Source organism: Trachurus japonicus, chromosome 3 (genome assembly GCF_045865225.1).
Source record: "Trachurus japonicus isolate A0001 chromosome 3, Traja_1.0".
Classification (NCBI taxonomy): domain Eukaryota; kingdom Metazoa; phylum Chordata; class Actinopteri; order Carangiformes; family Carangidae; genus Trachurus; species Trachurus japonicus.
The window spans coordinates 13623024-13650288 of record NC_140909.1 but is presented as its reverse complement, the minus strand read 5'-3'; the positions used below and the strand labels follow the sequence as shown (position 1 = coordinate 13650288).

At 40.8% G+C, this 27265-nt stretch overlaps 1 protein-coding gene across 1 annotated transcript; it reads left to right on the top strand.

Moving 5' to 3' along the window:
- The first annotated feature begins 8107 nt into the window (after window positions 1-8107).
- syt9a (synaptotagmin IXa) lies at window positions 8108-27010 on the top strand. The gene is made up of 7 exons (XM_085762878.1): window positions 8108-8854; window positions 16459-16954; window positions 17452-18007; window positions 24138-24258; window positions 24355-24526; window positions 24779-24908; window positions 26715-27010. The coding sequence occupies exons 1-7, from the start codon at window positions 8707-8709 to the stop codon at window positions 26781-26783; spliced, it is 1692 nt and encodes a 563-aa protein (XP_085619004.1). The 5' UTR covers window positions 8108-8706; the 3' UTR covers window positions 26784-27010.
- Window positions 27011-27265: the final 255 nt, after the last annotated feature.

The following is a 27265-nucleotide window of genomic DNA, read 5'->3' as shown; positions in this document are numbered from 1 at the left end:
TTCCACAAACTGTCTTTACCCCTGTTAGTTAAAAAGAGAGAAGACTCTTTCCAAGAATGTCTTAGCCTCGGTCAAAAGTTTATCAGGGGAGCAATCAGTGAGACTGAGTGGACTGTTCACAGGCAAAGGAAAATGGCTTGAGGCAATTATAACAGTTAAAGCTGAGGTGTGACCGAGTTCGTGTATTAGCTTTTGCAGAATAAGCTGTCTCAGCTTCATGAAAAAGCACAAATTATGTGCAGTCAACACGTTGTTCTTAGTCATGTCTGTATAGTAAACATGAAGCCACAATAAGCAGCAGGTTATCTTAGCTTGACTAGATCTAAAGGTAACCTAACTGTCTAAGCTCCCCAGTGGCCATGTGCCACGGCCCTGTTAACACTCATGAGTTGAAAGTGGAGGTGTGATCACATTGCCCTGTTAAAGGTGCCATAAAGGCTGTTAATAGGCAGGTTAGTGAATTATTAACCTTAGCAAGTCCGTGACAGGGATAACCAGAGGTCATGGCCATCGCTTACTCAAGGTCCAAAGTGGTGAAATTCAAATTATTGTAAACTGACAAGACTCAGTTTACTACAGATCCTGGGGATTTCTGTTCCCATCACAGCTGGACTGTCTGCTCTTTACTTTTCCCTCCGGATAACCGTGATAATTATAAAGCATTTGAGAGCTCACCTGGGATGCTTCCTGCTCTTCTCCTAATGCGGTATCCATTTTTTACTTGTCACTTCAGCATTGTCTTTTATTTTGCATGGATAATTGAAAACAACGCATCTTCAGGAACAACAATGCTATTCAGCTAAGGCTTAAAACATCTATACATATGTATATACAGGAGTGCACATAACTGGTATGCAGGTACGCATGTGCGAAAATGCGTAACGTGAACGTCACGCGAGTCACCACTTGTCAACAATCAGCAGGTGTCCGTGAGGGAAGTGGGGGAAGGAATGCAAAAGCGTCTCACTGCAGCGTTCTCCTGGCAAAAGTTGTTCCAGCAGCGGCCTTGGCCGAGGCCAGTGCCGGTTGAGGGGGCCGAAAGCAGATAAGATTGGGGTTGTTTGGGCGAGTAGTCGCATTCCAATTTACTCGATTACCCTGTTTGTCCATGCTGGTCTCCGAATCGATCCATTTTCCTTGCAAAGCCGAAAGCTTCTCCCTGTTATCCATATTATTAGGGGTCCATAGCCACACTCTGAGTGCCGACAGCTCTGCCCACCGCTTCAGTCATGTCGGGCAGCTTTATGGGGTTTTGGGCAGCTGTCACCATTTTCTGATTTCCTTGATAAACCAGGGCAATGCCTAATCCAATCAGCAAAAGACCTGTAATCACGGTTCCGAATAGGTAGATGTCTTCAATGTCCTCCACGGAGAGACTCGCCAGGCACACGACCCGCTTCCTCTCCCACACGTCCATCGTGTAGCCAGCTGTGAACGTTCAGGCAGGGCAGGCTGGTTCCCCCGAACCCAGGTGTAGCTCTGAGCGGCACGCCGCGGCGCAGCTCTGTGGTTCTGAAAATAGATCACACCGACCAATAAAGGTAACAAACCTACTCCTAAAACTATAGGGATTATGGCAATGGGCCAATTTGCCAAAATGTTGAACTATCCCTTTAAGGCTTTAAAAACGAGCAGTAAAATCTTAAAGTGAATTCTTAAACACAGCTAACAAGTGAAGGGCAGCAAGGATTTGCGTGATGCTGTCGCTTCTCTTACAAGAGATGTGAGGTCACGCTCCATAGGGGGGAGTAACACTATTTCCTCCTCATCTGAGTAGTGCACTATATAGTTATATTATATATATATATATTGTTTTTTTGGTTGTTCTTCACCTAGCCACATACACCCATGTGGAATGTTTTTCCTGTACCTGCACACCTGCTCCCCCCTGCTACCTTTCTGCACAGCTGTCCCTCACTGTCACTATGTTACCTGTTTCTATATACAGGTGCCTCACTCCACAGGGACTCGTCACATCACCTAAGTTGCCTAAGTGTTTGGGACACTCTAATTGCCCCACATGTTATTATCTTATGTGATTGCATCTTGTCTATAGCTTTCATGAGCTATGTTTCTCTGGTACTGCCCACCCATCGCTTGAAAACCTGCCATAAACCTGACTAACAGTCTCGTAAAGAACTGCTTATCTGTCTAGTCTCACAAATCTGCCTTTGGTTCCAAATGCTTCTTTCCTTAATTGTGTAAACATAACTGCATTTTAACATTTTACTGCCTTAAAAGCTCTAAAATAGGTTAAGTATACATTTGGAAATGCACTATGTTTTGTCAGATTGCTGTGTTCTCATTGTGTTGTAAGGTATATGTTGGAAGGCAGATCAAATCACAGAGAATTCAACAAAGCAGCAACAAAATGTTGTGCTGGAAGGTGAGGCCACCTCCTCTGTCAGTCTGCCCTAGATGCTGCATGTCATTCCTTCTCTCTTCCTGACTTTCCTGTCCATCTCTCACTGTGCTATCAGAATAAAAGGGAAAACAGGAGGCTGCTGAACCTGAGGGTCCCAGGCACCTGTAGTGACAAATCTGGATTTAGGAGTCTTCAGTAGGGTTATGCCAAAGGATGTCAAGCAGGGATTAGGCTCATAGGGAGTCCAGATATAGGCAGGAGCCAGACCACTGAAAGCTTTAAACAACAAGCAGTAAAATCTTAAAATCAATCTTAAAATCAATCCTAAAACTCACAAGAGGCCAGTGAAGGTCACGCAAGGATGGGTATAATGTGCTCGTTTTTCTTAGTGGGTACTACTACTAACAGTCTGGTGACAACGTTTTGTACCATCTGCATCCTTTGGGTGTTTCACCTGCTGATAGCTGAATACAGAGCATTGAAATAGCAGAATCTTGAAAACTACACTTCTGGCAATTCTGAATAAAAAGCAGCACTTGTAGGCCACTTTTCAAACATTATTGGATAAAGCACCCAGACTAGAGGCAGAATAACTAATGCTGCTTCTGCTGGCACCACAGTGGGTAACAATAATTACCTCTGATGTGGAGTTATTCAGTAGTCTGAAGTTTTTAGACAAATTTTCATTCAAAATTGTTACTTACCAGTCATAGATATTTTGGTTTTAGTGAAGCAGAACACAATACAAGATGCATCTGTGCTATTTCAGCGTTCCTGGGACAGATGGATGTCATCTGTGTAACGATGGAAAGCAATGTCATGGCTATGTAAGACTTGCCCCAGGGATAGCACATATATACAGTATGTTAAATAAAAGGGGACCTGAAAACAACCCCTGGGGGATTCCACAAAATAGAAGCGCATGACTGAGTGGTGTGGAGAACAAAAACCAGAAGAGGAGGATTTCTTTGTTAATCAGAAAGGAAATTCTTTGGGTGGAGTATTTGATTTAAAAATTTTTTAAAAAAGAGACTTTTTAAAGCAATACATCAAACTTAAAGCAGAAGTAAGCGGAATTTTTGTGTTAATATAAGTCTTAAATAGTTATATCTTCCGACGGCAATCACTTTTATAGAGTGTCTTGTCTGAAACACGGGTCTGTCAGTCACTCTGCTCTGCTGTAAGCCGAGGAGAAAACTTTCCTTGTATCCTACAACCTTTATCCAATGAGGAGAGAGAACGGCATAAAGGGGCGGTCCTCTCTGTGTATGCAGCCAAGGGATGTGCGTGAATGTGGTGACGTAGGGACGAGGGCGGGGACTGCTAACTCCATCTGCTGACAGGAAGCTAGCCGACCGGATCACTTACTTCTGCTTTAATATGTATTTACCGCTTGGATTCTGCAATGGCTTATTTGGCAAGGTTAGAATAATTCATTATATGTTGCTTAGTAGTTGATATCAGACTAATAAATTTATGTAAATACCGTAAACTGTTACTGAAAACACGAATATGCCTTGCATCCAAATTTAAGAGTTTTATTAATGAAATTTCAAGTTCTGGAGCAGTGTTGTTATCCATGGACGATTAATGTAGCACACAAATCCTAGCCTGAGAAACCTCTGTTGGCTTTATAGTGAATATGTCTCTCTGTATTGCCTGAGTGTGTTTTTCTTCTCTTACTTACAGTTTTTCCTTCTGTTCCCCTCCCCCACACGCTAACACCCTACATTACTCTGTTTTTCATATACACTCTCACGCTCTCTCACACACATACTGAAATATCTTGGCTTTGTCTTTGTGTCTTTGTTTTTTGAGACCCATTGCTCAAACCCTCAAGGCCTCTCTTTTAACCGTGGAGAAAAATAGAGGCAGAGAAAGAGCAATTGAGATGAGAGACAGTTCCATCCCGTCTTCCTCTCTGCACAGTTCCACTACGAGCCACGTTTTGTTTGATTCAAAGAATGCAGAGGGGCTTGGGCTGCAGATGTGAGATTTCGTGGAAAATAACTAGTACTCAATCTCTTCAGGACTCATCTAGTCAGGTATATGCTGTTCCTCCCTGTTTGTAGTTTATGGATCCATTTGTCAAAGCAGTGCTTCTTTTCTCCCCCCCCCCCTTATGTCTGCACTTAAAAAGCCAATTCAAGAAAATAAATCCTTGCATTTTACTGTTGTAATCCAGTATTCCTCATTTTTAAACAGCTATCGACTTTGTATTCTGAAATTAATTCTACACACTTTCCCTAATAAGCCTGTGATTACAATGGAACTGGGAGATTTCTTTTGTTTTGGTGATCCTTTTTATGTTGAACATACTGGAACCAAAGTACATTTTTTAATATCTCCATCTAAGGGGGTCACTCAGTGTGAAACACATGTTCAGAAGATCATTACCACCAAAGCCTCAAAGCCCTGAAACAAATACAATTTTGCAGCAACAGAAGCCATATTGTTTTATTGAGATAATCTGCTCTGCATCGCAGAGCCAGAGGTAGAACCTCTCACCATGGCCACAGGAAATATGGGATGAAAGACAGATCCATAAAACAATAAATACCCCTCATTACAGAAGATCCCCAACCCAAAAATAAATCAATTAGAATTTATGCAGGGATAAACCAAGGGAACTGGCCATTTGCATTTAAAGCAAATACCAGACCCTATTAAATCTAAGTGTTAGGTTAAATCACACACAGACACACAAACACACACACGCATAAGCATGGACTCGGCTTGCACTCCACACACACACAAACACACATCCATATATTGTATTTATTATTGGCAATTTTACATTACAAACTGCAGGATCTGTCTTTTGTACCACATATTGAAACTACATTATCAAGGGTCCATCCCAGTTCAAGTTCAAAACAGCACAGTCACTGCCATTCACTGAGGTACTCCTCTCCTAGAATTGCTGACACACAGGACAAAGAGATTTTCCTATCTGTTCTGGCAGAATTGGGTATCACCATGGCACTGACATCAATCCTCTATCTCTTGTTACTTGTGACAAGTGATGAGGAAAGAAAAATCCACTGGCATCCCACAGAGCTCAGCCCCGGGAGTCCTCATTTTTCTGGTACGTCAGATCTCTTGGTGATGTAATCTTGGCACATGGTTTTCAATTCCACTTTTATATTCTTGTTTCAGATTCAGCTTCAGCACACTTCCTGTATGAGATAAAAAATAATCTCTCATAGTGATCAGGTGGGATTTTGGTCCATCTCTCAACACAGACAGTTAAATCTTGAAAATTCTTGGGGCCTTGCTGGTGAATCCTGATCTTGATCCACCTGTGTCTCATCCTCATCATACTGGTGGTTTCATCCAGTAGTTTCTTCTCAAGAATTTTCCAGCACATGGCACCCTTTATCTCACCTTTAGAAGTTTGGAATCCACTGATACCATGTGAAGAAAAACAACCCTATACAATAATGCTTCCACCTCCAGATGTCTCTGTAGGTATTTTAGGAACAAATGCAGAGCTAGCCTCGTAAACCAGCCTCTCGCGGAAGTGCATTTCATTTCATTCCGAGGGAGAGTCTGGCCTCATCCCCATTCTAAGCATTTGGACTGAAACCCTCAGAAGGCCGAGCCAATCAGCGTCGCCCGCTGTGATTGACACAGCACGTTGGCCAATCAGGGACCGACTGGTGCAAAGCCCCGTCACTACACCAACTTGCTGATTGGCTGAATGGGGTTGTCTGTCAACGCTACTACAAAAGATATTAAACTGTCTTTGCTACTACTCCCGCCCTGCTGCCGCCCACCCCAAACGCTTAGAGGGGGGATGAGGCCAGACTCTCTCGAGAAATGAAATGAAATGCATTTCCGCGAGAGGCTGGTTTACGAGGCCAAACATTTTGTATTGTTGCACAAAAGCATGATTTTTGTCAGGGCTGACCAGACTACATTCTCCCAGTAATGTACAGTCTTCTCCAATGTTCTGTCACAAACTTCAAATAATATTCCACATGACATTCTTTGTGGCGGCTGTGCCCGTCTTTCTCCACCTCTGCTTACTTTCTAACTCCCCAGTCAGAAATCTTGCAAGGAGCTCCTGTAATCATGGCCCAGTGGTGCTACAGGAACATTTAGGGGTTGAGAAATCTGTCAGTGATGAGTACCATTACTATGCTGTTCAACCACCTCCTTGCAAAGATCTTGGGAGAGCTATTCTAATTTAAAGGGAACTGATGAGATGTTTCTTACAGTTTTCTTGCACTTAGAGGTGGGAAATCTTCTTATCCACCAACATGTCTAACCATGTTCTAAAATCAGAGAACTGAGTAGTTGAATAAGCTGTTTTAATGTTTTATTTTCTTGTGTGTTCAATACCTTTTCCCTGTGTCATTCCACTTTGTTGTATAACCGTATATAGATTGGAGTGTTACCATTTCTTTAGCTACTGAGTTGATACCAAAGTCTGGTCTAAATTTCATGTGAATAGATGCACTGGAAATACGTTGAATTCAACTCCACTCACAAAACTCCCACCTGTTCAAAGAAGGCCAAAGTATTTTACATGAATTGCATTGCTAACCAATGTCACTTCTGCTACGTAGAGATAAAGTCTTTCAGGATGCCTGCCAGGCATCACATTATTACAAGGCAAGAGAGTACACACCATTTCTAAGACAGCAGTGAAACACAAGATAAATGCAAATGGGTAACAGCTCATTAGAAGTTGTGTTCATCTTTGATGGGAGATGACTGCTGGGGTCTTTGTTCTTGGTGAAACAAGCATGAAAATCACCAAATCACAGCAGGCCCATTTATCTGCCCCCACCCCACCCATCCTCCCCCATGCTGAACCCCTCTTCTGTTTCTCATAGTATCTTCTGTCTTGTTCAATTTTCCAGTGCATGTAAAATCTTAAAACTCTTAAATATTGATACATTTTATATAAATTAACAACTGAAAATTGGCTGACATCCTCTTTGAACTGACTTTTACCTTGAGCAAGTGCCTTAATAATCTCTATAAATCCCCTCATATCATACATGAGATTATTTATCAGTCATAGGCTGTGGTTAAACCTACAGCACATGTCTTTGTATGATGCATGCCACATACTGGTTTCACTTGTGATGTGATACACACACTCGGGCTATTACTTCTTCCACTCAAGTGTAATGGTATGCACCCTGCAACCACATAGAATCTATGGCATAATTACTGAGCCTGTCGATCACTGAAATGGACTCAGAGAAGATGAAATTGACTGTGTGCCGTCAGAAAGACTACTTAATAACAGGAATGACAGCACTACAACGCAGTCTTTGAGATATTGACATTGATTGTCCCATGAGAAATATATTGCTGTTGATGATAATTATGCCCTGAGCGCCCCAGAAACGAGTAGGAACAATAAAAAAATAGAGACAAGAAGATAAATAAACACCATCTCTCTGCATGCACGTGCATGTTGCTAATTTCTAATTAGTTCAGTGTGTGGCAAGACAGATCATGGGTGTCACTGCAGATTAATCTATAGCTGCATATGTCTGCTAAAACCACGACGTGAAAAACTAAACAAACAAACCAACAAAATCAGCTGATTTCGACTTTAATGTTGCGGTTCCTTTAAATTAATTTCACCACACTTATATTAGGCTATTCATCTTTTATCTTTTGTTTTTACGTTATGCTTTTGTGGTATATCCAGTGATATGTCACGCTATAAGAAAGATAAGAAAAAGGAAAAATAAATAAATAATCATGTCATCCTCTGATTGGCCACGTGCAGGCACGTAAAACCACACCAGGCTCATCTCAGCAGAGAAGTGATCGGCGTTTGCTACAGGTAGCTGGGCTGTAGTGCTGCTCTCACGTCCTGCTATTTCTCCCTGAAGTAAAAATCACGCTCAACTTTTTCCTCAGCTTGTTGCCGCTCGAAGGCGTAAAGACATTAGACGACGGCGGTCCACGTGGTGCGAAGGATTCACTGTAGCGTGAGTCCGGCACTGGAGCGCGCACACATCTCAGCACCTTGGACAGCGCACGGCGCCGCAGTGGCGATGAGCGGATTCAACCGGTGGCTTTCAAGCAGAGCAGCAGCGTGAAGGGACCGCTCGACTGAATGCTTCATAAAAACTCTGTTTTCCGCATGTGGGGAAGGCTTCTTTCGTTCTGGATAACTTGGACTAGTGCTTTCCCCCCTTTTTTCCAACACAAAGCGTCTTCAGCGATTGCATCGTGTGGGTAGGCGTGCCGCTGGATGAGTGGTTGACTGAACCGTCCTGAGCAGCGTGGACTAGGTGACTGTCAGGCGGGCGGAGTAGTGCGGTGGTGCCTAAGAGACCCTCCATTTATAAGGATGCTGGTGGGAAATGCCTGGAGACAGAGATGACGAGATTTGTCAAAAGGCACTTGAACTCCTGTCAGATCTTTGTTCGAAAGGGGAAGTGCAGAATGAGAACTGCCTGGATTTTATCTACTATTTCCGAGACCTGGCCAGGCCACGCTACACGGACTCAGGTGAGGCATCTTTCACAGACTTGTTTCACGGATTGTACTGGACCGAACTGAAGTGAACGCACATGTGACTTTTTTCATTGAACATTCTGCACCTAAAACTTAATGGGTGGTCTGAGCTGTTGGCGTGAGAGCTTTCACAGCCAATGTTCATTCTGCACCATTGTCCCTCACAGTAATGTGCTCACTTATTATCCAGTTTGGGTTTCCTTCTTCTCTTGCAGAAGAAATGCAAGCACAGCCACTTGTTTTCACAGAAAGCCAAATGTGATTTGCAACATTTGAAATCTATTGTGCAAGATTCAAGTGTGGTGCAAGTCTAGTTCATTCTTGACATCCGTGCACAGATGCCGGCAATGATATCCTGTAGTCACGGAATGACACATCATAAAATTGGATGCATTCTTCCACAGATGTGTGCTTGTACTGTACCTGCGCTGACAGTGACCATGGTGGCACACCTATTACAGTACACCCACTGCATCCCACTTCTATCAAAGTTTAAGATGATAATACTTAGTCTTACTTAAAACCATTTTAGGCAGCCTGAAAAATTCAAATGCATACTGAACTTTCTATACTGTGCAGAAGAGTGCAGAAAATGACATGGGCATTAAGTCAGATTAAGCTACACCAACCACCTAGCTGTGAAGCATCTTCATCTGAATGACATGCCTACATGAGTGTGTGGGCTGTGTGAGTGTTTGTGCGCAGAGATTAGAGAAAAAACGAGGGAAATCATATGAAAAAGCGAGAAAACACTGAAACTGCCCATTCCACACTCAATTCACTCTGCTTCCATTAGCCACTATTAATAATCACTATCCATCACATGAAAGCCATTCGTGAATTCCCACTTCTTCCCTCTCCAACCTTCTTCTCTTTATTTCTTCGTCATTTCCACCTATTCCCTAATCTCACAGCTCTCTGCTCTCTCCCTCATTCATCACACAGGCCGATCTTGTCTTTTCCACTGCGCTCTGTCAGTTTCAAAAGTGGAATTGCCACAGTACAGTGGTGAGGTTAGCTATCAGAATGGCATGCCTGCAAGGTTTAATTTCAGTTCTTGCTGGCATGTTGGCTATCACCCAGTATGATGGCTGCACCCATGACAGATTGACAAATGTAAAACTGAGAGAGAGAGCAGGTCCAACACCATGTGACCCAGAGTTCAGGGTGAGTGGGGTGGGATTCACTGTCTTTCTTAAGGGTATAGCTCACAACCATTTATTTATGTGCTTTCCCAGATATGTTGGACATACAACATAATGTTCATTTGGCAGCTGAGCCTTTAAACTGGTTTAATTTATTCATAATAGAGATAGAGATGTATGTGTCATATATACTGTCAGAGGAAGGATGCTCATTTAAGTCATGTAACTGGAGCGCATATAAATTATAAATCATTGTGTCTCTCCCCTCATTTGATGATTAAAAATGTAGGCTAATGATATGTAACATTTAAAGGAATAGTTAGACATTTTGTGAACTGTGGCCATTACCTCCCTGAATATTAATCATAATATGAAGCCACAGCTATTTATCTTATAGTTTAACAATGGGAAACAACTCGTCTCACACTGTTAGAGGTGTGAAAACAGATTGTGGTTTTACTTGAGGTTATGTGCTGGACTATTTTTGGCAGGGCTGCCACAGTGATGCTAGTCTTATAATTGTGTATATCCCAGACTGACTGACTAGATTGTGTGGTATTTGATTTAAGCCCTTGATCCGGTGGCCTATAGGCCCAAGTCAGGCCTGGTCGTTTGCTGTGTCATCCACTTTGTCTCCCATTAGCTTTCTCATCGCTTTCTGAGAATGACTCAAAAATTAATTTATAAAAAGAACATAGTCTGACTCTTCTAACTTTCTCTCTGACCAATCATTTTATAGGTAAATGTGGCCAAAATCTTAGTCTTTGTCTTTCCTTTATTTGTTTGGTGATTTTGTCAGATCAAATGACAAAATAAAATCAGGCTTTGACCACAAGTGGTCCAGCCACATACACACATAGTTTTGACCTCATCCTGTTTTTACATTTTATGTGGTTTTCCCCACTCCTAAATCCAAAATCTGTGTTGTGAAAATATCAACGCTTATATCCTTTAAAAAATCTGGATTAGACCTTGAGCCCCACCCATCACTGCTAGGTTGACAGTTAAAACAGTACTGCCTTTCGAGATGGTGTTAGTGGCTGTGCTTATGCAAACTTTCACTCTCATAATGACAAGGTTTCATTGACAGGTCAAAGAGCAGCGTGTTGTTAGAACAGGAATCATAAGAGACACTGGGCTACAAAGACAAGCAGTTGTATCATAACACTTAACATAGTTAGCATCTTAATTGCTGCTTGTTAGCTTGCCACTGGCAGCTGCTTTTGCATGATTAAAAAAACATTCTAAGAACATGTTAACAAGATTTTAATTTATTTGGAGGGGGTTAATATTGGTTCCTAGAGTAGAAATGGGTAGAATCCAATGAAGAGTGAAACCCAGCAGTAATAAGGGCCATGAACACCACCAATCAAATGTTATGTGCTCTGTAAATTGATCAATTTTTAAGGATCATATGAAAACAGTCTACACTTGCAGAGGTATGTTTAAGGTGAAAAGCAACACAGGTAGTTGGTAGAAGTAAGTAGAAGTTCCATATAGTATTGCCTTCTCAGCACTTACTTGCCTCCTACACTATTGCACCTTTGAAGGTCCTGTGGTCTAAATTTGGTCCAGCCTATTTGTTGTGATGCAGTCTCTGAATCCTTCCAGATGTCTATAGATTCCTCTCTGCCAGGCAGTACTTGGGAGGACTGCCAAGCCGACTGTGGGCTCAGTGTCCTCAGATGGCAAGTTCCTCAATTTCCTCCAAATTATTCTCCCCAAATCACACTTTGGTATTCACAAATTCTCAGAGTGCAGAGAGGACAGTTTGTCTGAGTTACTATGTATGGTCTTCTGACAGCGCCACACACAGAGCCGGTCCAGTATCAGGCAGTACTGTTGGATCTGGAGGATGGGATATCTTACCTTTGGCATAATAATGAATAATGAAATATAGAATTAACTTTTCAGTTTTGTTTTGACTGAAACCTTAAATCTGCTCTGACAGACTGTACTGTCTCATTTACTTTTAACTAATGTGCCTGTGAATGGCGTAACAACATTTGTTTTACAGTTTTACAGAATTTCAGATTTCAGACAGTGTTAACTTTGCATTGGATGAGTGGCAGAGCTTGCCAGGATTGATTCGATTCAAGATGGTTCCTGGTTGCATAAGATGTTCAGTGATTTTAGATACTCTTTTAAAAAAATGTGTTTTCCTCTTGGTGAGAGATTCTGTGTCTGTCAAGTAGATCAAGCATCAGATCTCAGGAGGACAACAGTGTGCAGCTGTCAAATTCTAAATCAAAACTACTCTGGGCACTGCCAGAAAAAAATCACACAACACTGAGATAATCACATCAAACTGGTTTTAGCAACTACCTGGTGTTTTGTGCACAATTTTAAAAATTAGCATACACATATGTGAAATTGGTCCTGTAATACCTGTACCTTTGTTATTTCTCTTAGCTTTTTACTGAAAAAGCTTGTCGGGTCATGAAAAATACAGAAAGAATAAAACATTATTGTTATCATCTAATGCACATTTTCTGTTCTGGAAATCACAGGGGGTTATCAAACTTTTTAGATGATATGGTGACTATGATTATGATAAGGATTATGATTATTATCTCCTTTAATCCATATTGTATTGCATTTTTTAAATCCTAAATTTTCTGGCTAACAAAGCAACATGCTGTGCTAAGCAATAATAGATTAGTTACTTAGGAGAACTAATTCATACTGTCTCTAATAACTGATATGACACAATTTTACTCATTATTGTAATTAGAGCAATTATACTGATTATACAGTAGACTAATTACTTTATTGTCAAATTTTATAAAAATCAAATCGAAAATTGATCAACTCTGACTACACACTGATAGCAGACACAAAACCTGAACTGTTGCTTAATTACAATAGGCAACTAATAGCCTGTTGCATTGACAGCACTTAAACAGGGTAAATCGTGTGATTGTCCTCACACAGTCAAAAATTGACATGATTGAGGCCGCTGAGGACTGATGCTATTAAAAACACACAGACACAGAGGAGTTAACAGAGGGTTATAGTGCAAAAAACACACTGTCTCAAACTACATAGAATCAATAACTTATATGTATGATAATAGAAAAGGGAGGTTTAGTAGATCAACAATGCATAAACCATCATTGGACAACTAGGCCTACAAAAAAAAAACAGAAAACAGGATAATCTTCCCCTCCTAGAATGTCTGTCCTCCTACCCTTAATTCATTTTCTCCAACAACAGTTGTTGCTGGGCAACAGTACATATTAATGCATATTAACATTATAGTAAAGCAATATTCACTTGTGTAGTGTGTTAATAGAACATTAACAAAATCACGAAACAGTCAATCAAATGTGACAATATTTGGTAGGCCAAATCTTAGTGAGGAGACTGATGAGAATTCACGTCAATCAAGTCAATCCCCAGCCAGCTCTCACATGCCCATATGCACAGTCAACACAGAAAGAATTATCGGCCATTGGGATCTTTCTTCCTGTCAATATTAATTGTGATGTGACTGCAACTCTGCTCCTCTCCTCCATAAAAACTGCACTGAATACTTCAGACAAAACAAATGTGTTTGCTAATTTGACTCAAGAATCTGCTGTCCAAAGTTATAGACTTTGTAAGAAAAAAAAAAAACTCAGAGAAGAACCCCAAAGAAATTTTTTTTACACAAAAATACTGTAATTTGATATAGTTTTGGGTAAAGTTGAGCTTTCAAATGCATTATTGTGCAGAAAGATTACTGTAACTCTACCATTCTTATCAATGTTGCCTAGTTAAAGAAAATGGATCACATCATAACTAGTTCAGCAGGGACCAGTAAGGAATACCAGTAATGAGCTGGTCTGGTCCTTTAAAGTCCAGAACAATATTTATAATGCTTGTTATTATTCTACCATCATTATCTGCTAATTGCAAGGCAACAAGTTGTTGCAGTATTCCCTGCAGTCATTTTAGATACATGTGAATGGTACAGTACAGTTTAAGATTAGATTTAATTAAGATGCAGTGGTAAGACACCATATCGCTCATGTGCCCACTTTGTTATGACAAAGATAACAGTTTGTCACGTTGTGAACTGAATTCATTTTGCCCTTTATCTCATTGTTTGAGTGATTAATCATCATTTAATAATTTATCTTTTTTTGCCTCATAAAACGTGTATATGTGAGAGCACAAGGACTAAGGGGGCACAGCATGTAACAGGTGAATGCCTTTAATAATTACATAATTAAAAGAGTGAGAGATAGTGCTAAAACTAATCTCACGTATACACTCAATACTTATTATAATTTGACCTTTATGTTAACCTAACCCCCACGGATGAGGTCTATCAGCTGGTGTGAGTGGTTCATGAGTAGACTATTCTGAAGAGTGTATGAAACATTAAACAATATTTTAATTTTTCACCTTTTTGCATTGCACTAATCAAAAACCCATTTATTTGTTTCACACCATAAATCCTGTTCAGGCTGTGCCACTGAATGCATAAATCAAAACTGGCTCATGGTTGAATGTGACACAGAAACATATAATTTAATTGTAAGTAAGTCTGATATATTGTACCTTTTATGCAATGGACAAAATACATTATTAGTATTAAGTTTGTTTGTTTAAGGCCATTGCTCATAAACATGATTTGAAACTGTTGATATGTCAAACAAGCACAAAAAAAAGACACATTACTTATTTTTGGGGTCTCAGAGACGCCAGCTATAAAATATTGTTAAAATATTGTCTGTACTTTTTACGCAGCTCAACTCTTCATCAGCAGGAGGTATAATAGGGAGTTGCACCTCTCTGGGAACTCTTTGACCTCACACTACAACTAACATCACTTTTTGTATTATGCAAGCAATTTTGTTTCAATGGTGAAAGTTTACATCTCAAAACTTTCTTTCATATTGTGTGACACTGTTTCAAAGTTGGGAGAAAGAGAGGGAAAAAAGTCAGGTGAAAAGAAAAAAGAAATCATTTAAAGATTTAAAGTTCACAAAACTCATGTTATTATTGCATCGAGTCAGAGACTCAGTGCTGCTGAGGTTCAGTGCATTCGGGGAAAGTCACCCACTTCTTGAGAGTAGAGATGATTTAGAAAGCCCTTGATGCCTCCCATGGTCCGCACCTTTCCTCCCTGCCCATGGTGACTTGCAAACCCTCTGCTGGTGTAAACAAACACATGGCAGGAATATTCAGTGTTGTGCTTTGAAACCATGAACTTTTAACTGAAAGTCTAAGGCCTGCTGTGCAATACTCCTGCAAAACTTTTATACTCCCACAGCCACTGCTGCTGCTCTTGCCCACAGGGGCATTAACAGAAATTTATGTTGTATGTATGAAAGTTACCACAGCAGTTTTACTGGAGAATGTCTAGTTAAACTAGTATTACAGAGGACTTTTATAACATGATTAAAGGAGAATTACGGTCATTTTTGACCCCTAAATCGTTGTCCTGATGGTCACCCAGTGTTGCAACCAGAGTTACACCATCAAGTACACTCGAATCCTTACAAGACACCATGGACGGATTTGAGTCATGTACCATAGATATTTGATTGTTTTTTGAGTGTTTGTTGTGGTTGAAAAAATTGCCCCCATAGGTTAGCGTTGTCGCTATCCCTAGCGCCGTCTAGCCATGGTGTAACTCCGGTTTGCCTGCATCAATTTTAGTTGCGTTTTTTGCTCCCCCCAACACTGGGTGGCCATCAGGAAAACAATTTAGAGGTCAAAAATGACCGGAATTCTCCTTTAAATAATAAGAACCTTAATGTTACCAAAGTTTACCCAGACACCTTCAGTTTGCTGCACCGTGCTTTGTACAGTATCTGAGTCTGACAACTTTTAAGGTAACTTCAGGATGAATATTCCTCTTTGTCCATTTATTCTCACAATAAAACTGTTTCAAACATGGATTTATCTATTGTATATTCTACAAATACCTCTGAAATTCTTGTGAATAAAATAACAGTTAAACCTCTTGACAGGACAACAGCATGTGTATGTGAACAGGAATGTAATGCTGCTTTTGTTTTAACGCACTGTTACTCTGCTGTTATCTGCAAAGGACTGAAAATTACAGCATAGGGCACACTGCACTTGGGCGACAGATATGACGCTCCAGAGGATAATTAAATATATGTAGTTAATCCTAATTAATCTTGTTGGGGATTTTTCAATAAAGAAAAAGAGAAAATCTTTCAGAACTGCTCAGTTATATATTTTTTTGCTGGGTAGTGCAAAGGAGCATGATTTGGCCTAATACATTCTTATAATGTGACCACAGCTGAATGTAAAAACAGCCAAACCAGATCACACATCACAGTTATTAATTGGGTTTTCAGACTTCTTAATATATAAAAGTAGTAGTGGTGATGGGAAACAGGGTAAAGGTAAAGCTTTGTAATAAATTAGAAAAGCAAACTGGATTCACTGTCAGATTCTGACTTCCTATGTCTCTTGTCATCTCCTCAGACATATCAGTGAGTCTGCTGTCACTAGTCGTGACTGCCTGTGGCCTGGCACTGTTTGGAGTCTCCCTCTTCGTCTCCTGGAAGCTCTGCTGGATACCATGGAGGGAGCGTGGGCTCTCCCCCACCACCAAGGAGGCCCATGGGCACCTCAACCCCACCATGAGCCCTCTGCCCTCACAGCCCGTACCCAGACAGCCTGTTTACACAGCTGTGGACCCCCCGACGCACAACCGCCGTGAATCCTCACAATGCTCCATCACCAGAGAGCCCACTCTGGTGGCGTCAGTCGTGTCAGTCGAGGCCCCGGTGACTCCTGTCTCACCACCACCTGTGGTCCTGGCCACGCCTGAGGCAGCTATGAAGATCAGTCACACGTCTCCAGATATCCCACTGGACGCCCAGAGTAAAAGTCGGGAAAACGGAGTTCACACTAACCCTCGTATGCAGAGACAGACCACTGAGCCACCGCCATCTGGTCGCTCAATGTCTGAAATTGGGTCAGTATAAGATTTTGATTCTGCAAGAGTCTCGACACTGTGGTCAGACCAAAATATCAATGTTAAGACATTCTGCAATCCCTTGTTAAATGTCAACATTTTAAATTGTTGCTTTCCGTAGTATCTCTGCCTGTCAACTACTACAGTATGGCATGTTTGCAGTTTGGGCAAGGTTGTGGTGGCAAGGTTTAGAGCAATGAAATTATGGTTACATTATGTTTAGAGTGAAGCAGCCAGTACGCTTTAGGTTCATGAAACAACCATTAGTTACAGGTCAAAGACAGAGCACCAGCTGTGGGTTCCTGCATTACAACTACTCGCACTCCTCACACCAGTTTTACTTTCTGCCTGGTAACGTAGAGGGGGCTCTGGCTCAAGGTGTTGGCACTGGGTTTGCTGTGAGAGTTTGTCCAGAATTGTCTAAGATGGAAATAAATGTCTGTCTGTCTTTCCTGACACACCCTCTTGATGTTGATGTTGTTTTCCTCTGCCCACAGACAAGGGTCCATTCGCAGACATATGAATCTGTCTAACCCAGACTTCAATGTGGCCCAGTTCCAGAGGCAGGACTCCCTCACTGGAATGGGGCTAGGCCTTGGCCGCCTCAAACCTGAGCTCTACAAACAGCGCTCCCTTGAAGGAGATGAAGGCAATCGCAGAGGTGTAGGCTGTGGATGCCTCCACTTCATTCTTAAATTTGACTGTGACCAGGAACAGCTAATAGTTAAGATCCACAAAGCAGAGGACCTCCCAGCCAAGGACTTCTCTGGTACCTCTGACCCTTACGTTAAGATCTACCTGCTGCCTGATCGTATGACCAAGCACCAGACCAAGGTGCATCGCAAGACACTGAACCCTGTGTTCGATGAGGTCTTCCTGTTTCCTGTGGCGTACTCTGAGCTTCCCACACGTAAGCTGCACTTCAGTGTCTATGACTTCGACCGCTTTTCACGCCATGACATTATTGGCCAAGTGGTTGTGGACAACTTCCTGGACCTGGCAGATTTCCCCAGAGAGACCAGGCTCTGTCGGGACATCCAGTATGTCTCCACGGTGAGTCAATAATTTAGTTCCTAAGTGCTAAATGTGCTATGTTTAATTTAATCATGATTTTTTTTTTACCACAAAAGACAAGAATTTCTATTAAATCTGACAAATTTGCTGCAACTTCACTGAGCGCTACAAATCCCATCCATGTTTGAGTCCTTTGTTTCAGCAGGGTCTGACAGTGGCAGTATAAAGTATGAAATCAAAATGTCTCCTTTTTAAACACACTGAGCTGTCAGCTCTGAACAAACAAGAGAAAAATGAGATAGAAGGTAGGGTGGATAGGCCTCACTTTGAAAAAGAGGATTCCTCTTGATGCTGTGTGTCTCTCTGCTGTGAGAAGGAGAGTCTTGTAGCATTGAGTGAAGTGTCTGATAAATACCAGGCAAACTACCCCACTGCAGTATGTTACAGAGCAGCCGCTATACAGATAACGTTTCGCAGGCATCTGTACTAACACACCCTTTGTACATGCACTGTATTGTTGTCATTGATCTTTGTAGTGCCATTTGCAACATTTTTATGAAATGTGCCCTGGAGTCAAGAAACATTGTGGGAGGAGCAATGATTTATAAAATGAAAAGCTGCATTTGTGGATACTCCTTTTATTTGACATGGCTGTTTAACACAATCCCTTTCTTTTGTGACAAACGTAATTACCGTACACATTAGAGAGGGATGCCGGGAGACACATTTGCCATACTGTATCTAATGTTAAATTCAGTGCCTTCTCCTGGAGCCACACATTGTTTTTAAATATATGTAAATGAAATCCATGGTATGACTAGGGTCAACAGGATTTAAAGCCCTTTGCCATGTCACCTTATCGACATTGTGTGTGTGTGTGTGTGTGTGTGTCTGACAAAAGGATGATAGTTGTACTTCGAGTTCAGCAATACTAAAATCATTAGTCAATTCTAAACCCTCCCTCATGTTTTTTGGTTTTTTTTGTGGGGGGGGGGGGCTGTATGGGATACTGTGTCAAGGAATAGGTATGCAAATATTTATGGGTTTATGCTTCTAGTGATTGTTTTATTGACATGCATCTCAGTATGTGAGCATTACTATAGCTGTAATGTGCAATTGATCCCATTCTTTGTGGCATGCTTAAGTGGCATTAATAAGACTCCACACTATTGATTTCTACCAACAATTTATTTCATCGCAGGGGGGTCAGTGAAGCAAGATCAATGAGGCAGAGCGCTTTAAAGGAAAACTGTGCCGTTTTTACACCACAGATTCAATTTTCATAGCTCTGATGACATGATCACATTTTACTTCTAAAAGAAATAATTTAGATCCTAGTGGAAACATGCCAGCACAGCTAAAAATAGATCAACAACCACTGTCAGATAGTCAGTAAATGATGCATGTTCGCTGTGAACAGCCTGGATCATAATTCAACTTTTTCTTTCTTCTTCTAAACAAGTTTCACTAACATGTGAGGTTAGTTTACAATTGCCCAGTGTTCTGCCTATTTTTAGCTGCCGTCACAATGTTGAGAAATCTCATTAATATCCTTTGTGAGTACAGTCTTGCGACCAATAGAACTGAATGTCTGGAGGCATGGAAATACAACCCAGGCTGACAAATCTTTGACACATATTTGACATTTGCAGAAATGTAAGAGCAACTACCTGGCACACTTTAGTAAAACACAGTACAGAGAGCAGCATGGGGGCTGAGCAGCTGTATGTGTGTTGTGTCTCTCTTTCTGTTGTGTATCTAATAAGCACTCTGCCTCTGTTAGTGTCCAGGCTTGTCTCCTGCAGCTCTATTCTGTGCAGCATATGCAAATGATTTGCCTGCACGGCAGCCATTTCAGTTTAATGAGCTTTGCACCTTGGTAACCTGACTTTACTGTATGTGCTTCACTGATCCACCTGTCAACCCGGGCCAAATATAACCACTGTAGTAATATGATGGGTGTAATTTACCAGGACGACAAAACTTGAAAACTTGTTAACATGGTTTCCTGCTTTGCTTTCTCATTAAGGAGAGCTGCAGCACTTAATTGTCATATTCATTCATCCTTTTATTCAGAATAACAGCTCCATTGTGTATGTAATTTAAAATACAGTAGAAGTCCTGTTAGACACAGAAAGAAAGAAAGAAAGAAAGAAAGAAAGAAAGAAAGAAAGAAAGAAAGAAAGAAAGAAAGAAAGAAAGAAAGAAAGAAAGAAAGAAAGAAAAGAAAGAAAAACCAAACCAGGAATGTGTGTGTCTGTGTTGATCTGTCTGTTTTTGAGTTGCATTAATATGTTGCATAATCATACAAGTTGACCATCACAATTTTGGTTCCTTGAAGGTGCAAATGTATGCAGAGAGAAAGGTCAGAGTAGTTAGCAATATTCCTCATATAGTATAAAAGCTCAGACACGACTGGATATATTAGTGTGTTAAATGCCATTTTGATCACACTCCCACTGATGATGTATAATGTTCAGTAGGCTTGTATGCAGATGTCCACCCATCTATTAGGTAGATGGCCTTTTCTTTGAGGCTAGTGGGTGGGGATGTGGCCAATTGCAGCTGACACTGGTGGGATACACCGTGGAAAGGTCGCCAGTCTATCACTGGGCTGACACATAGAGACAAACAAGAATTCACTTCTGCATTCACCTACAGGCAGTGTAGAGTTGGCAGTTAACCCAACCCTAATCACTGCACCACCGCATCACGTTCCATTGTGCAGTTTGCTTGATTGGATTTGTGACATGGTGTGTACCAATCTTTTCTGTAGTCTAGTGTTTGCAGCAGACATCACCTTGCCAGCCAGTGGTTTAATGCACAAAGTCTTACAGTGTGCTGGAGACCATTAACAGCTTCCTACTCATGGTCTCTAAAAATACAGGTGGCCAGAAGCTTTCAGCTTCTCTCCATCTGTTTCTGTATTTCTCTCTTTCTATCTCACATACACACTCTACCTGCTTTCACCAGCTGCTATATTTGTGCAGCCTGTGAATCGTGAAAGCAAAGGGAAGTTTTGTGGATAATTTCAGCTGTTAATCAGTTGGACCACACTTACTGCACTCAAATGGGCATGTCGTTTTTTGGTCAACTAGGCCAAGCTTGTCACAGTACACAGTACAAGTCATATATATCGCCATCAAAATCCCACTTGGCATCTGTGAAGTCAACAGCTGTGTCCCATTTCCATGGTACATACAAATTCTAAGTGGGTTTTGAGAACGAAACTGTCACAAAAATAAGTATCATGTTTAAAAGCCTTTATATGTGAAGTGTATTCACTTCAGTGTGGTATTCATGACCTGCTGCCTTACAGTTAAGTAGACATTTAAAAGAAGATGGAGCTTTATTAAAAAAAAAACATTATGACTATAATTTTTATTAAAAAAAAAAATTGGTGCATACTGATTCATGTATCATTTCCAAATTCAAGTCGGCTCACTTGACTTTAACATAGCTTGGGTCATCTTTATCTACAGCAATGGATGTTTATATATTCAAGTGCTCAAGAGGGAAGCACATCAACTTACTGTACTGTACCCCCAACATGGCCGATTAACACATAAATTATCATACATGAGGACTGCTAATATGCAGTTTAATTGTCCTTTCATACACCAAAATCCAGCAATAACACTGCTCCCCATATAATGAGGGTGATGCCCCAGCCTCCTATTGTTCATGTCTGACTACAAGTACTGTTGTGATTCTGACCTACACTGTGTGCAGTCAGGGCAGTGGCCAGTAGATTGGCTGAGCAAGTGCATGCATATTTCAGTGTGATGCTCTCTGCAGTTAGAGTGACCATGCCAACTGCGGTGGTCACAGGGCAAAGCCTGTGTGAAGTTTATCTCAGGGATGTACGCTGGCATTTTGCATTTATCTTGACAGCTTCAGGCTGTGTCTTTGAAATCCAAATATCATTAACACTGTATTTCATGCTGACAGTGACAAAGACTTACAAAACCAACTAACCAAAAGCCATAACAATGTCTTGTCTACCTAATATGTGCCTGGCTACAACAACCAGTTCTTGCAAGACAAATACCAATATTGTGTTGATATTTTTGTGTAAACTTTCAAGTTGTGGTTGTTTTGTGATACTGGAATACCTCTGCTCTTAATCAGTGATTGCTAATTTTGCTTATCAATGTTAGCCTGTAAGGACAGAACATTACTATTGTATATGACAGGTGGTCATGGGATCAGAGATTCACAGTATTCAGAGTGTGCCATTATCACACTCTTCAGTGTTTTTATTTCACACTACTCAGCTCTCTCTCTCTCACACACACACACACAAGGACACACACAGACATGTCACACTTGCACAAATGCTTGTTCTCATTTACACACATGCCTCACACATTATGTGTACCCGCATAAACAAGCCAATCATCTTTGGACACAAGCACAGACGTATGGCATTTTGTAATCAGTGCAGTAGAGCCCATTTGTCACAATCACTGTACAGATTCATTTACTTAATTGATAGAAATGACAGGATTATCATTAAGACATGATTGCCAGTGGGATTGACCATATGGGATGCGTCATTGCCAGATTTAGCTGTTTTTTCCCCAGCAATAGAGGCAGATTGCAAATTGATGGAGGAGCGTATGCTATTTTTATGATAATGAGAAAAGCTATTCAAAGAAAAGAAATATAATTAAAATTTGTTTTATTTTGTTTTGTTTGGTATTGTTTATCATTTTGTTTTATGTTTTGACTTGTAATCCCCTGGGACCTGCTCAGGTGCTGTATGTGTCACATGTGAAATATGGGCTAGGGCCAATTATCTGAGACTTGGAGTGCAGAGCAACATACGACCTGCAGGTAGTAAATGTCATTTGTTGCCAAGAGGAATTCTCAAGCTCATGAAACACAGCACTAATCTCTCTCTTCCCACCTGTATCTCGAATCTGTACAACGACCATGTACAGTACCATGAAGCATGTAAAGCCCCCAGCTTTCTTGGGAAATCACATCCTGGGACGTGAAATGCATTTTTTGAAACACATGTCATGCAAATTTGAAAGCTTTACACCATAGCCTTGTTGAATACTTGACTCTGATTGTAACAAAAGACCCACACCACGATCCAAGGCAATTTACTGTAGCTCTCAGGTGGGGAAATGTTGAACTCTTTTTCCTCTATCTTAATATCTACCAATCTCTCCCTGTCACCTTTGGTTCCTCCTACAGTCACACACTTACACACATTTACAGATAGAGATCATAAGTGGCATATCACAGAAGAGGACATTCAGGTTTTAATAATTCTGACATGTGGTAGAAAATGCGTGCTTTTTAAAAGTGAAAAAGAGAAAAGTGTGTGGAAGCACTAGAAGGACACACCATTTTCCTTTTTGTCCAGATCTATTTTCAGAATAAAATTATATTTCAGTGCCTCAGCCTTGGGGACTCCACTGAGTGTGCTATTATGCATATGTAGGGTTTCTTTTTTTTATGAAGCTCTTTTCAATCTAATCTAACCTACCAATATATCCCAATATATTGAAGAAAATAGGTTCCATCACCTCAACCACCGCTAATTAAGCAGCCCTGTGAAATCAATTCAATACGACTGATAACTAGTTCTCAAGGTTTAGGCTCCTGCACTGATTAGACTCACTGAGTTTCTATCTACAAATGATCACACTGAAGGTTAGGGGCAGATGACACCTGGTTGAAAATTCCAGCACAAATCATCCAGAAGATCAGCAAGAGATTGTACAGTAGAGGCTGTTGTCTTCACCAGACACGTCTGTGTGCTTTCCTGCTTCTCACTTCTTTTGTGGAGTTATTTTAAGAGCAAGTGATAAGTGAGCTTCTGCTGCTCTGCAGCTGAACAGAAGTCTCTGTGTTGGCTGAAATGTGGGAGGCTTTTATTAGAGCCATGTGACAGAGGACAATATTCCTCAACAGAAACAGGTTTCATCTCTGTAACCAAATGTCAGAGGGCCACATCATTACGCTTCACTTTCACCTGCTGATGTGCAGTAATGAAAAGCAGCAATGCTAGAAATAATACCATTAATATTGTTTACAGCTGTCAAGGGTCTTTTATCGATATACAGTAAAAGCAATACATGCTTGCATGACAAAAACCATAATGTATCATGAAGATGAAGCTTATGAAAGAGTGTTTTGTGTTGTCTTACAGGATAACGTGGACCTCGGGGATCTGATGTTGTCACTCTGTTACTTGCCTACTGCAGGCAGATTGACTATTACCATGATAAAGGCTCGCAATCTCAAGGCCATGGATATCACTGGTGCATCTGGTAATTAAAAAGTGATACTATCTACACCAAGGTCCCACTGGTAATCTGGATGAAAATGAATGTCTCCTTCTGTTTCTGTCCCTCTCACTGTCATAGATCCATACGTGAAGGTTTCACTAATGTGTGATGGTCGCAGACTGAAGAAGAGGAAGACGTCGACGAAGAGGAACACTCTGAATCCAGTTTACAACGAGGCCATTGTCTTTGATGTGCCTCCAGAAAACATAGAGCAAATCAGCCTTTTGATTGCAGTGATGGACTATGACCGGTATTCATTCATTTAAGAACCACAATGTTTTGCAGCTCTTGCAAGAATTTTTTTTAATTTGTACTTACGACAGGATAAAATGGATGAAATACTCTTTAAGTTGATGAATGATTCTGTAAACTTTGTCTCAAACTCCCTTTGTAACACAAACAGTAGTACTTATTTTGTAGATGTATTACCTCATTATTATTGGAATGCACGGTTGGTGGTGATTTCCTTCTCTCTCTCTCTCTTTCTCTCCTGCACCTACAGTGTAGGCCATAATGAAGTCATTGGTGTGTGTCGAGTGGGCAACGATGCAGACAACCTTGGCCGAGACCACTGGAGCGAAATGCTCACGTATCCTCGAAAACCTGTCGCCCACTGGCATCCTCTAGTTGAGGTGAGGTGACGTTATGGTGGTAATTGTGACATATTTCCATGCATGTATGGAGAATCACCAGACTTTAAAATGAAACATGGAGTTACAATGATGATTGTGGCATTTTTGGTCAGCAGTGATGAACCTATGGTTGTAAGATATTGCAAAGAGAAAAAGAAAAAACAGTATGACATCTGATAGAAGCGGTTTTTAGAGGTCAGAGTTGATAAAAAGGCTGAAGCAGACTGAATAATTTCCAGCAAAAAAGAAAGCGTTTTCCACCAAAAAATCCACAGGGGGGTGATGCTGTTTCTTTGAAAGTGCACATCTGAATCTGATTGTGGAAACATGTCTTCTCTTTGTAACCATGGCGATGCACACTAGTCCTCCATAGGTCGTTGTCCCTGCCTTCTGATATGACCCCTAGGAGCATAACAAACACTATATCGACTCTGAGTTTCACACAAGAAAGGAAGAGCAGTGAAAGTTCAACATTTTGTTGACCTGTTCATCCACCGTAACACCGGTGTTATCACTGTTTACACTAGGTCACCTAATGCCCTTCCCTGCTCTACTATGGGTTGAAAAAAGCTGCTTGCGCGATAACCAGTGTTGTTTTTCATGGTACAATTTTGCTACACAGTACCATGGTGTAATTTTTTTATTTTTTGACATTGAGAAAACAGTTTAACCAGTTATCTTGGTGATTTGTTGAGATGACAAATGTCTGTACATGACAGGCCTCTTTGAGCGTGCCAGTTCACTCATTCTTATTCTGTATCTCCTCTCTCATTTTTTACAGTAGATAGTGCAATGATAAACTAGTGAAGGAGACAAAGTAGACAATGCGCTGATGTGATTCAGCCTCAGGCATTTTCGGGTGTATGTGGTTCCAGATGAAAAGCAACTGAAGCTCTCTCTCTGGGCATTTTTTGTTTTTAATATTATAAGTAAAATAAATGCAATTAGCCGCATATTAGACCCTGGAAGCACATTAGATTTATTTGTGAAAACAGAGAGTGGATAAGCCGCTATAAAGCCAGACAGATCATTGAACTGAGATTCTGACAGCAGAGAAAAGGAAGTTAGGCTGAGAAGCTGAAGGATGGCATCTCTGACCTGTGCACTCAGCCTGGAAAAATGGCTTTATTGTGTGTATTTGTGTGTACATCAAAGATCTACGCCTGAAAAATACAAAGAGACAGTGGAAGTCAGCGAAAACTGAGCTTGTTATATTTCTTTTGGAGCTGCTGCAATTGGTGGTGCTTTGAAATCTTCATTGGAGCCTCACGAACCACTTCTATTATTTACTTCCTCCCTAATAATTTCAGTCAAACAAGTTCTGTCCTCACAAACCCATCATCCTCGAGCTACTTCCCAAACTAAACTCTAAAGCACTGTAGTCCTTACATGCTGATGGGTTTCAAATGCGGAGCTGTTTACATGCTTGTTTGCCAAGTAAGCCACTTTAACTGTAAAACACTTTTATCCTTTTTGCCTTCAGCTGGCAAATAAAACAGTCAAGGTACTGCTGTCTATTCCAAAAAAACAAAAAACAAAACTGTGAGAATATATAAATAAACTGACTTCACAAAACTCAAAAAATGAAATGGGAAACATTCACTGTTTGTTTTACTGCCCAATTCATAACTCTGTGGGTGGTCTGTACATTTATTTGGATGCTCCGGGATAAAAAGCTGCGATAAAAAAATGGCTGTTTTTATTTGATATGACTTTACATCTGTTAATGTGACTGTGTGAGAGAAAATCTTTCTGCGTGCATGGTAAAATTCGCTTACACTGCTTCTACTTTATTCTTTTGCACAGTACCAGGGGACCACAGGTAGTAGCCAGGGAGGATCCTGTAATTCTCTGAAGACACCTCCTTCTCCGTAGCCTTGAGCAACAATTCACATAAGAGCAGCAGTCAACCTGCAGCCTCGGCTGTACCCTTGGAGTGTGGAGCTGCTGAGTGCTGCACACATATGGTCCTAAAAGAAGAACGCACACATCCATAAACTACTATGGAAAAGAGAGACAAACTGTCTTGAGCTCTGTTGAATTGGATTAGTTGCATGTTGAATGACCGCAAAGATGGATGTTTTCTTTTCTATAATGTCCCATAAGAGAAACAGCAGGCATATGCAGACATTTTAAGTCTGCATTATTCCTGGGTTTATACAGTAGTTACTGTTTTTTACATAGTCTTGTTACTTTGTTTTAATGAGGTGAGTCTGTATTTGCACAATGTACTTACGACCAGTTAAACTGCCATACTGTTTTATAATTTGGTGGTGAATTGGTGCATGAGGCCATGGTTCGATGGGATATCTTCTCCTTGTTTGTTTCTGTTTCTATTTTGGGAATACAGCGTGTTG

Excerpts from the sequence above, each read along its gene's own strand:
- syt9a (XM_085762878.1), top strand. The coding sequence starts at position 8,707 with ATGCCTGGAGACAGAGATGACGAGATTTGTCAAAAGGCACTTGAACTC. Across the intron at positions 8,855-16,458 it reads GCCACGCTACACGGACTCAG|ACATATCAGTGAGTCTGCTG; the intron begins GTGAGGCATCTT and ends TCATCTCCTCAG. Across the intron at positions 18,008-24,137 it reads ACATCCAGTATGTCTCCACG|GATAACGTGGACCTCGGGGA; the intron begins GTGAGTCAATAA and ends GTTGTCTTACAG.